General features: G+C 40.7%; 1 protein-coding gene across 2 annotated transcripts in view; it reads left to right on the forward strand.

Moving 5' to 3' along the window:
• rbks (ribokinase) overlaps positions 1-12,674 on the forward strand; it is a 45,047-nt gene that overhangs the window by 22,781 nt on the left and 9,592 nt on the right. For both annotated transcript variants that reach the window (XM_073465500.1, XM_073465499.1), the window contains exons 7-8: positions 3,432-3,523; positions 11,526-11,714. In XM_073465500.1, coding sequence (XP_073321601.1) covers positions 3,432-3,523; positions 11,526-11,714 — 281 coding nt within the window. The remainder of the gene's footprint in view (positions 1-3,431; positions 3,524-11,525; positions 11,715-12,674) is intronic.

The following is a 12,674-nucleotide window of genomic DNA, read 5'->3' on the forward strand; positions in this document are numbered from 1 at the left end:
GGAGTGAAAGAGTCTGGAGACGCCGTGGTGAACGTTATGCTGCCTGTAACATCATCCAGCATGACCAGTTTGGTGGTGGGTCAGTGATGGCCTGGCCTGAGGAGGCATATCCTTGGAGGGTAGCACAGACCTCCATGTCATAGCCAATGGTACCCTGACTGCTGTTAGGTACCGGGATGAAATCCTCAGAGCGATTGTCAGACCTTATGCTGGTGCAGTGGGCCCTGGGTCACTCCTGGTGCAGGACAAGGCCCGGCCTCATGGCCAGAGTGTGTAGGCAGTTTCTGGATGCCAGAGGCATTGATGCCATTGAATGGCACTCTAGTTCCCCTGACCTAAATCCAATTAAGCAACTATGGGATGTTATGTGTTGATGCATCTGACAACGGCAAGTACGGTCACAGACTGTCCAGGAGCTCTCTGATACCCTGATCCAGGTCTGGGAAGAGATCCCCCAGGACACCAGAGTCCGCAGAGTCATCAGGAGCATGCCAGGACGTTGACGGGAGTGCAAACAGGCACGTGGGGGCCATACACATTACTGAGTCACATTATGAGTTGCTGTGATAAAATTCACACAAGTTGGATCAGCCTGTGATTTCAATTTTCAGTGTGATTTTGAATCCAGCCCTCAGTGGGTTGATGATTTTGGTTTCCATTGACCGTTGTTACGTCATTTTGTTCTCAACAAATTATACAACGTACATCAGTAAAGATGTTAAACTTGAATAATTCCTTCATCAAGATCTGATGTGTGTTTAAAGTGTATCTCCCGTTACCACTGACATACATGCCTGTGCCAGGTTTAAAAGCGTCCTCGTCTCCACACCAAATGTCCATAACTTAGCTTTGTTCAGCCTCATATGCATAAAACAACGCTGGTCAACTGGCCAAGGAAGCTAAGCTAAGAGAGAAACAGCAGCAGGAAAAGAAACACTGCTGCCACAAATTTAACCAAGTGTCTTGGGTTTGCCTAACTGAGCTGGTTTAATAAGAAAATAATAAACAGGACATGGAGACATAATGTTAGTGCACTGAGCAGCAAAAAGATTTCCTCTCCCCACAAATCACAAACAACAACTCTTGCCCTACAGCAACTCTGAGGGGACCCGCCACTTAATTGTGCTCTCTGGTGGGGAGCCTTTTGAATCACGATGTTACGATGGTCAGGGATTAGTTGTCGATGACTGTCAGCCATCACCGATGGACAATGGCATCGTTCATCGGCCCAACCCTAACATTCTACATGAGGTGACTTTATGTGGGGAGGTGGAGGCGACAGTGGTGGAGTTATAGCTGGGTGAGACGGCTGCCAGGCAGGAGACCACTGTTTGAGACAGCGTTTCAACATTTGTAAGTGCGAAACCACTGGATTTTTTTGACACACTCCAGATGTGTTTGTGGTGAAAAAACAGGTATTTAAAAAATCTAAACGTTTTTTCGGAATCCTAACAGTGTTTTTTTGTACCTAAACCTTACCAGACCATAAGCACAGCGTTGTCACAGCATATAATTGAAAACTAAACCTAAAGAAACATAAAGTTGCCGCATAAAAAAATGTAAAGTTTCAACATATCCGTGGTTTGTAGAAACAAACGTTGCCAATGGTTATTCTGATAATTTGGTTGATCCAAGATTTAAATTTGTATTTTTATTTCTCAAGTTTAAAAATGCCCAATTGACTATGGCCAGGTTTGAAATAGCCAATACAATTTCTCCATGTCACCCAAGGAAGAGCCACATGAAGTAATTAATCCAATCAGCATAGCCATCTAGTTGGCTACATCACTCTATTGGTTAGTTCACGTAGCACTGATCTGCTAGGCAATGAGGTTATGTGAAGTTTAAAAACAGTTGTAAGAGGACAATAGTTAGTTAGTTGTTTGCTCCATAAAATGTCAGAAAATGGTGAAAAATGTTGATCAGTGTTTCCCAAAGTCCAAGATGTCCTCAAATGTCTTGTTTTGTCCACATCCCAACAATATTCAGTTCACTGTCCTTTACAGTATTCACATTAAAGAACCTGGAATCAAGAGAATTTTAACATTTTTTGGCGACTAATTTAATAGTTGACAATTTATCAGTTAATCTTCAAGTTATCTTCATGTACTTATTGAGCAGTACAGGAACACATGTCTCAATTTGTTGTTTCATTATCCTTTGAGTGGTGAAGACAACAGTTTAAACAGAATTTTTAGTGGAAGAGGAGATGAGGAAGAGATACAGATATCTGAAAACGTTGGTCCTTCCTTTTATGCAAAACTGAGGCATTGAAGATTTCAGATATCTAAGTAATGGCAGCCGAAGTGCATTTCAGTTGACAGACAGAGAGAGAACAAGAGTCAGACAGAGCCCAGTGTCACTTTTTTTTATAACATGGCTGTGGCTCGCGTGGGTATACATACAGTACAGTATGAGTGTGTGTGTTGAAAGAGGGAGAGAGACATTATTTCCACTTTTACTCGCGAGCAGCCCAGCATCCACCTCAAAGCGCCAGGTGGCCAAAGCCCTGCACAAACCCACGCAGCTGCTCTCTTATGTGCCCACGCAAACACGCGTGCACACACACACACAGAGCAACTAGGCACACACTTTTGCGCAACAGACTTTGATGTCACCAACGCTGAACATATATTTCCCCTTACACACACACTTGCATGAGGCTTTATTTCGTACACAGAGATATCAGAATTAATCGCTTCGTCAAGCTGGGCTTATCCTCACACATACACAGAAATCATGGTATTAGATGCATTAATGCTCTCCGCTCATGAATATGCATAAGACAGTGATGTGCAACACGTACAGAGGATTACTTCTGACAAACACTCCTGCTCTCTCCCGCTCTCTCCCTCTCTTGTGCTCTTCAACATACACAGAAAGGGTCACAACTCATCTCACCCACACACTGACACACATATAGGGGGTTATATTCTCTTCAACACACACAATCCTGGAGCGGCAGGGGTTACGGCGTACCACAAACAGCTACAGGATGTGAGGCCATTTTCCACCAGCTCTTTTTTTCACTCCCTCCAGTGTTCTCTTCCTGGGGAATGCTAATTTAATCGTTTAAAAGGTGTCTTTTTATAGAAGCTTATCCACTTGAGCTTTGCCTGCGAGAGCAATCCCCAGTGGTAGCCTGCTAGCCTTTGTTCCCATTGAAAGTTTAATTAAGGTAATGCCAGACCTTGACAGTGAAGCTTATAGCAAATGGAAAAGAAACATCACAGAAGTGTTAAATGTGTCACAGTGGGACACTTTTGTCAAAATTGTGTCCTTTTACATACAAGCAGGCAAGTATATTATTGAGAACAGTGATATATTGTTTTAAACCTTCTTAATGATTGCATATTATCTTGAGTAACCTGTAGATTATGATATTTGACACTGATCAATAAAATACATCACTACCTGGTTTCTTGTTGCAGTAAAGACAATATTCAACCCAGCGCCAGCCATTCCTGACTTGGATGCAGGTTTCTACAGAGCGTCGGATGTGTTTTGCTGTAATGAGACTGAGGTGATTTGTCACACACACTCACAGACACATACACACATAGAACTGAGTATTTATCACAGCAGCATTTATGCCTTCTCACACAATAACTCTGCCTTTCTCACACATGCATATAATCACAAAAACAAAGCAGCAAAAAGAACTGAAACCAGTCCCACACAGCAAAATTGTGGGTTGACTAGCTGTCAGCTCTCACTCTGCACATATGCACTTTACAGTGAGAACTGGGGCAGATTTGGCATCAAAATTCTTGGTAATTTTTCGAAACAATGGCATACAAAGGTAGAAAACAACATGCTTCACATTTTTAACCAGCAACCATTTTTTCTCTCTGAAATAAGTATGTAGCAGCTTTAGTCAGCTGCAAGCTAGCTAAAAAAGTTAACCTTAGCTCCATGAGTTGCTTGAAAATTATGTCTCTAGGTGACTTTTTAATGTTTCCAGCTGATCCATTTTAAAATGTGTGTAATTCTGATTCTGCCCTATTCTTTACATAATGTGGTGTCTAAATGACTAGGAGGTACAAAACATTTTGGAGGGATCCTGTAGAAGCTTCAGCTGGCAGCCGCGCAACAGGCTGCAGTGACTGCAATACAATCCTTGGGGGCAACTGCTCCCGTCAATGTACGTCCACTGAAAGTGCTTGTTTTGGCCACTCTGATTTTTATTCTTCGTGTCTGACAACATTACAGAAATGATCCCTACAGAGACACTTTGTGTTAAAGAGGCAGGGTACTTTGTGTGACGATTGAAGTTGCCCTAAGGTTGATGTTGCAGCCATTGCAGCCTGTTTCATGGCTGCTGCGTAATTCAATCTATTTGACTAATTCCAAAACTTTTTCTCACTATATGTCGTTTAGATATTTAAAATATAGAGCCCAGGTTAAGAAAATACTGAAATTACCCTTTAGATATGCACTTGATGGCTGCATACACATATGTTAAAATACTGAGGCTGAAGGTGAATGCCAAGTCAACATGCCAAAGCAAAGAATACATGGCAATAAAGAAACAGAATTGTGCTTTCATTGCAGTGTAAAGGTAGTTAACGCTAGTATTTAGTAGCTAGTATGTAAAGGCTGTGTTTTCATTCAGGCAAAACCCTGCTGTGGCTGCCTAGCTTACTTGTTTGTGTTTCAGTTTGACCTTTAACATTACAAGGAGAAGGGTTTTTTAGGATGAGGGATAAACAATGTGTCCAGCAAATGTAACAATATTTTGGCTAATGTTAGCTTAAGTTTGATAGCATCCAGGAGCGGCTTCCACTCAGCAGGTACACAGCAGATGTGCTCGTCATGAATGGGGTATTTAGGTGACCTGTAACCCCTCAAATTAATACACCAATTGATGTGCTCCTTGGCCTTTAAATTAAAACATGGTTACTACTGTAGGTAATGAGCTAGTTAGCCAGATGATAAAAAAAGACGAACACACTATCTAATTTATACATTTTGTTTTGGGTTTTTTTTGGAAAAGCTAGGAAAAAGACACCAACATTGTCTAGGTGAATGGTCAATCAGGTAATGTTGTTAGCATCAATACAAGCTTGGTTTAAATGTGTCCAGTTAACACTTAGTAACATTTGGAGACTTCTTGTGCAGCCCTGAGTGGCATTCAGGTAGAAATATTTCTTCTCATCTTCTCTGTGAAAGGAAAAGATCAGAGGTTTGAGATGTTATGAGCGCCCACACATACAGACACTTTTTCAAAGTGATTCAACCGTACCTCCTGGGTCATGACCCCCGCCAGCACATCAGTAACCCCACTGTTGCCGTTAGCAATATATGTCAACCCTCTGGTATGAAGAAGAGAATAAGTATCTCTCCACCCTTTTACGGTAAAAACTAGTGTCATGGCACCTTGTGTCTTGACTGTCAGGTGATGACAGATGAGTGATGGGGGCAGGGATAGATGGGAATCGTAGTAAAAACAACAAGGCAGATGTGCACTTTGGCTGAGTCAGCCGCCCTTGGGGATAAAGTGGATGTGAGTTTGCCTGGGAGCCTCTATTTGATGTGGTGATGCAGGGTGGAGAGAAGCTGTAGCCAGGTGTGGGGACATGAAAGGGAGAGTTGACGAAAGCTCAACATGTCTTCTCTCTCTTTTTTTTTTCTTTTTTTTTTAAGCGTGTCAGGTCCTGGAGGTAGTCATGTTATATATTATGCAGTGTGCAGGGGTGGAAAGTACATTAAAGTATTCCACCCAGGGACAGATGAATATGAAATACAATACTTTACATACATTATTTAAAAAAAGTATATACTGTCAGTAAAAGGCACTGAGTTAACAGGCATTTTAAGATTGAATGCAATGCAAAAGGGAAAAAAGGACAACAGCTGCTCCTGATACACAGGTGGGCATACGAGAAGAAAAATGGATTCCTTCCCAAAAATAGAGGGATGCTTAAGACGCTCATTTAAGTACAAAAAACCTTTTTTATATCAGAGCTACATGATTAAAAACAAGACGGTAACATGTTGACCGCACACTCTTTCTTACCTTGGTATGTTTTTTTTTCTGGTTGAGATCTCTTTACACATTTGAAGATCATCAATGTGTGTGCAAGTTTTCGTTAATGTGATATTTGACGCAATGTTCATCGTTCCAGGTGTAATAAGTGAGCCGGATGTTGCTGCACAAATGATAGCATGCTTGATTTGCATGCTTGTGTGTGATTGTTTGACCCTGAGGAAGTCTGGTGGTGATGCAGTTGATTGTTGTGACTGACTGTTCTTGTTTTAAACCATGTAGCCATGGTTAAAGTCATTTAATACTTGTTTCAACTAGGCAGTGGGCCTTGATTCTCTTTTTAAGAATCCCTGTTCTTGCAAATAGGCTTTTAAAAATGTTATTATTTTTTATTTACGAAAAAAACAAAAGCTGTAGTCAAAGCATTAATTAATGGGGTCTTAAAGTAGATTCCCACTTAAAATGTATGTATAACAGTAATATCAGTGTTACTTACCACAGAGGCCTGCTGGATAATTTAGTTTACACTACGGAAAATTAGTAAGGGATATTGTGATATTTTAGTGTTTCACTTGATTGTTTATTCTGTGTCATATCTGAATTTTTATATTGTGTTTTGTGGTCCCCAAAAATAATGCAACACATTTCCTAACTAATATCCAGTAGTGTAATATTAAAATGACCATACTTTATGGTGGCTGGCACTAACAACTACTGTACCACTGGGCCTCAGCAGCTAATGTGAAGTCAGCAGCCGGAGGCAGAAAATGCTCATTAATTAGCTTATTCAGAATGCTACTTTATTGCAAACCATAGATATAGAGATAGAAATAGATTATACATTGATCAGCCACAACATTAAAAGCACCTACTTAATTTTGTGCAGGTTCCCCTTGTGCAGCCAAAACAGTTCTGACCCGTCAAAACATGGTCATAAGACCTCTGGGGTCATCTTACGGTGTCTGGCACCTGGATTTTTGTTGTGGATCCTTTGGGTACTGTATGTTGGAGGGTGGGGCCTCCATTGAGTTCTAGGACTTTTTCAGTTCTAGCAAGTCCCACAGATGCTCGATTGGATTGGGATCTGGGGAATTTGGGGGGCCTGGTCAACACCTTGGGCTCTTTGATGTATTCCTCAAGCTGTAACTGAGAAGTTTTTGTAGCGTGTCAGGGCGCATTGTCCTGCTGTGGGTGGGCACTGCCATCACTGCCTCATTGTGAGGGGGTGTACTTGGTCCACAACAGAATGCCGTGACCCAAGGTTTCCCAGCAGAACATTGCATTTCAACGAGATGATCAGTCTCATTCACATCACCTGTCAGTTGTAATGTTGTGGTTGATCAGTGTTTATATATGTATATTGGTATCACTGAATGTTTTTGTTTTTTTCTCTGCCAAATAGGTTGGGTTTTCACCTGTGTCATGTTTGTTGGCTGGTTGGTTGGTTGGTCGATTTGTTTGACTACTGAACGGATTTCCACGAAACTGGATGGAGAATGGGTCTCAGCCCAGAATAGACCCCATTCATTTTTGGTGTTGACCCGGCTAAAGGGATGGATCCAGGATTTTTCTTTTCAATTTCATTAACGTTGCGAGATACGGTGGTTTTTGACATTTTCGTTAATTTCTCAGTCAGGCATATTTAAGTGGCTGGTATCTATGAGTGAGTACACTTTGAAGTGTATCCTAGATCTGGTGAGTTTAAACTATGATTAAGCAGTTATGGGTGGTTTTAAATGGTTGTACATTTTTAAGTGTAGATCTTGACAAAACATGAAAAAATTCAAATTACCCTGCACATGTTCCTACTCCAATAATTTGTGTTGTAATGCGACGTTGCAATGCAACGTATAAAAGGCTTGGATCCAATCGTACTAATCCTCTATATACTGTATACTAATATAAAATAAAATGATTTACAGTAACAAGAGTTAGACATCCTGTCAATAAAAAGAGATACTTTGAGAAAGCACTTGAATTTCAAATCTAAACACTGTGTAAAGCAAAAGTGAAAAACTCTCAGTCAAATATATAAATACACAAAATTACTGTAATAACAGCATATTATCTCCACCCTCTGGCGATATGCCTAAACATATACATTCTTGCAAATACACCCACCATGTCAACAGCTTTATACTGCATATGCTTTAAAAAATAGGTGCTCACTGTGTGTGTGTGTGTGTGTGTGTGTGTGTGTGTGTGTGTGTGTGTGTGTGTGTGTGTGTGTGTGTGTGTGTGATAAGCACACACACACAGACAGCGAGAGAGACATAATTCAACTTTCTCATATTCTTGTGCACAGAGGGAGGTAGATTGATTCCCTGCCCTGGTGTGAAGCTGATGACTAACAAAACGGCTCTTTTTCTCTCTTGGCATCCGACAGCACCGGGGTGGCTGCGGGCTCTAAAAGCACTGATACACTCTGCGGTTTATTTTTGAACTGTCCAAGGTCATTGTTCACTTTGACAGATCACAAAAGCATGGAGGGGGGATCAGATCCTCAGACCCCTGTTCACGCTAGCGTGAGCCGCGCTGTGACCCTCCCATGTGGGGTTAGAGCTGGCACACATTCTCTACTGTGTGTGTGCGTTGTGTGTTTGTGTGTGGTCTCACTGTACCATGCTAAGGCTGAGGGGTAGAGGGGTTGGGGGTAGGTGGGGGGCTTAAGGATGACAAAGTGCAGGCCTACTTTGATCCTCAGCCCACATGCTACGCTGAAGTGCTTTCTAGTTAGGGAACTTATCTTTGATGTCCACCTGAGGAGCTCACGTGCCAACATGGATCCACATTTTTATCATCCACAGATCTGAAGGGGATCTCATGATAGCAGCATAAAGTAACCAGAAATGTATTGTGAGTTTTTTAATGCCTGTATGTTTTCCATCCTGCTGCTATTTCTGGTGAGGCAAGGTGATTATGTAGTGCTGTCGAAATTTACTACAGCAAATTAAAGTGGAAGTCCACCCTAAGATCCTTTTTTGTAGTTACGAACACTGTTTGTCACTTTACAGGTTTTTTAACACTTAAAGTAGGATAAAAGTTGAAGAAATTATTGCAATACAGTGATTGAATACTTGTGTGATACAGTACACAGAGATGACAAGTGAATAACAAGCAAACTTGAGTCAACGTCCACGCAAGTTTGCAATGAGTTTTGAGAACAAAAACAACAAACGTAACACACAATTTCATACATTACCTGGAGCAGAAATAGATATACCAAATTTAAGCAATGTCTTTAATTGAAAGTCAACTGCGTTAACAAACGATTGTGGGTTAATCATTAAATATATATGAAATTTGTTGGAGGTTTTCCCGTTAGAAAACAGTTTTAACTACTGACATGATTTATGTTCAATGCAAAATCAGAGTAAGCTACATTAGGAGTTAAAAGAGCAGATAAAGTGAACACAAGTTACTTGAATGATAAACTAAATAACACAAAGTAATGAATTCATTTTGATTACAGTGCTCCTGTCTGTTGCCATTCAACAAAATCCAACCTATATTTAGGCCACTAAATGGCTGACATTACAAGTATTTGTAATATGTGACAAGACACTTTCTGATGTATTTGATGGTTAATACAATTTTTATTGGTTAAATTCTTAACTCCCATTCATCGATTAATGATTAAACATTAACATTCCTAATTGAGTGTGTGTGGAGGGCTATGTCTGTCAGTCTGTGTGTGGAGGTTATTGTTTCAATTTGCAAAACTGAAAGGATACAACAAATAATACTAATATTATTTATAATATAATAGATTGATAATTATCTCAAATACAGTCATTCTGAAAAGCATAGAACATTAAAGCAAAGTTTGCACTATGACAGTGATAAAAAGGAAAGCTGCTGCATTTCTGTTTCCTTTTTTATCACTATTTAAGATACACAGCAGTGATGGTAAAGGCATTAGCAATTATGTTCATTGCTGCTCATTTGGAAAAAAAAGAGAAATGCTTGGCGACACATTTCATAGTAATAATCACTGAAACTTGGCCTTGTTAGGCCTGTCACAAAAACTACTTTTGTTGGACGATATATCGGTCCCAAAAATAATTGCTATAAACGATATTATTGTCCCTTTCAGACCATTTTATGCCATTGATATCATGATAATGTAATAGTATAATAATGCAAGTTCACAGTTTCAAAGAGTAATGAACTTATTTTGTAATAATATTCAAACATTGGAATTGGAATGTAAAATAAATGAAATATCCAAGATAAACAAAACAAATATAATAAAACCACACAACACAAGCAATAAATGACATAGTATCTCAGGCTCTGTCAACAAAAATTGCACTTAAATTAAAAGTTAACATTTGGCAGAGGGGCATAGTCACTAATTCCTTAACATTATTCTTGTTCTTCTTGTTCTTCTTGTTCTTGTTCTTGTTCTTCTTCTTGTTCTTGTTCTTCTTCTTCTTCTATATTTTGAGGAATTTAGTGTTTTGGACTCTTTTGTAAGGAAAGCATTCTTTGTTTAAAGAAAAGAATTTAGCAAGTCAGTTTAGGACACTTGAAGCTCGTGAAAATGCAGCCAAAGGCTATTTTGGCTGTGGATGGGGTGGATTGCTGGCCAAGCAGGTCTGTTCAAGTAATTTCAGTCAATAAAAACTGGCATGAATAGTAGAAATATTTAAAGAGAAAAAAAAAAGTATAATTTTGATACAGTATGTGATAGTATTTAATCCCATAAGGATTGGTGTCACATGCATTTCTCTCTAAAGCCTCAGTTATGCTTGCAGATCAGCCTCCAGCTGCCTTTAAACACCAGAGAATAATGTTGTGGCTCATCTGTATCGTGGGTGCCACTCACTCTGTAGAGAGCTTCTGTGGTTCTGATTTTCCTTGAAGTTCCCCAAACATCAGCTGTGGAGTCCTGCTCTGTCACTGTTTACTCATTTTGGAGCCAGATGAAGCAGCGTCGTCAGAGGATCTACTCTTTGAAAACGCTTGGCCCACAGACTGCTGACGGATCCAGCAAATCCTTAACAGACTGAATGTGTTTTATGAGCCTGTCTGACCACGGTCAGTGTGTAATTAAGAGCTGACTCATCCCAAAACTGTTAATATGAAACAGTAAAGTATAGCAAGTAAGCAAAAACCTCGTAAAACGCTACTAATTAGGGCCATATTAAATGGTTATGATGTACTGAAGTGTTTTCAGACAAAACAGGCTTTGTATTTTGATTCTTTTTAAAAGGCAAAAGCTTAAGGCATTGATATGTCACGTTACACACAGTCCTTGGGTTTTTGCCTTGGGGATTTTCCATAATGCAGTTCCTTATTTATCCTCCCAGTATCCCACACTGGAGCTGGTTTTGCCCCATCTTTAATTTTAATTCCTAACCTCTGATTAGCTTGGCTCCCTGACCTAGAAAAGAAAAATAAACTGGTTTAGAAAAAATAGTGTCCTAGTATCATCTGATGCTAAATGATTGTGTTATGTATGTGATTATACAGTGATTACACAGTGGTGAATGTTTTACCTCTGCTCCTCTGATACTGTGTCTCCATACAGACTGAGCTGCTGACTGGTTCCTCGGTAGCTAATGTGGAGGAAGCACACAGGGCCGGTCAGGAGCTGCTGAAGCGAGGCTGTGGGTCAGTCATCGTCACTTTGGGACCCCTAGGCTGTGTGGTGCTCAAGGCACAGGAGTCTTTCTCAAAACATGTTCCAACTCCTGCGGTGACAGCAGTGGACACCACGGTAAGCATGACACATATATACTCAGGGCTTGAAGACCTCTGGCACGGTGACAGAAATCCGGCATAGGAATATTTTGGTGAAGTTTTTTTTTTTTTTTTTTTTAATCATGTTGCCACAGCAACATGATAAAAAAACAAACTGTAACCAGTCGTTTAAAGTGATAGTTCCAACTACCAATGGTACTCAAGGTAACCAAGGAGTTCTAGCCAATCAGAGGCAGAGTAGGGCAGGCCTTAAGTTTTCAGGCACCTCGGACAACGTTAGTGAGCGGTGAGGAGCTGGTTTACTGTATACTGCTAGCATGGATGCCAGGTATATTAAACCAGGCGAAGAAACCTCGAGACGGGAAGCGGGAGTGAAAAATAAGTGGTGCTGGGGTTGGATAGAGGAGGCCGGAGCAGATGGAAAGCCTCATGGTAGCTGGTGTCAAAAACTGAAGGAGCCAGGAGCTTGTTTTTGTGCACCGTGCTCCAGAAAACTAGTGTATGGCAGCAGCGGGAAAAAAGTATTAGCTCGTCATGCTTCAGACCCGGGTCACATAGCGTCACATAGCGTCACATAGCATCACATAGCGTCCGTGCGTGCTCTCTCCCACACATCGACCTTACCGGGAGCGATGGCTACAGGTACCACAGCAACATCTATGACCGACCGTGTGTGTGAACAGAAAATTCGTATGACTGCGTTTATAGCTGAACACAATCTCTCGTTCACAATGGCCCGGCCACTTGTGGAGCTGTGCAAGAAGTTAGCGGAAGACAAAAATGCGTTGGCTAAATTATCGGTTTCCAACAACCACGCTAGTTACTTAAACACACACGGCCTTGCCCCCGAGTTCAAGAGACAGCTGGCTGAAAAGCTAAAAAAGGCCACCTTTTCTATGAATGTAAATTTGACAAAATGTTGGAGTCATGGTAGATGATGTTTGGGAAATATCAGATTTCTCTCTCAGAAACAGAA

Source organism: Pagrus major, chromosome 5 (assembly GCF_040436345.1).
Source record: "Pagrus major chromosome 5, Pma_NU_1.0".
In the NCBI taxonomy this organism is placed as follows: domain Eukaryota; kingdom Metazoa; phylum Chordata; class Actinopteri; order Spariformes; family Sparidae; genus Pagrus; species Pagrus major.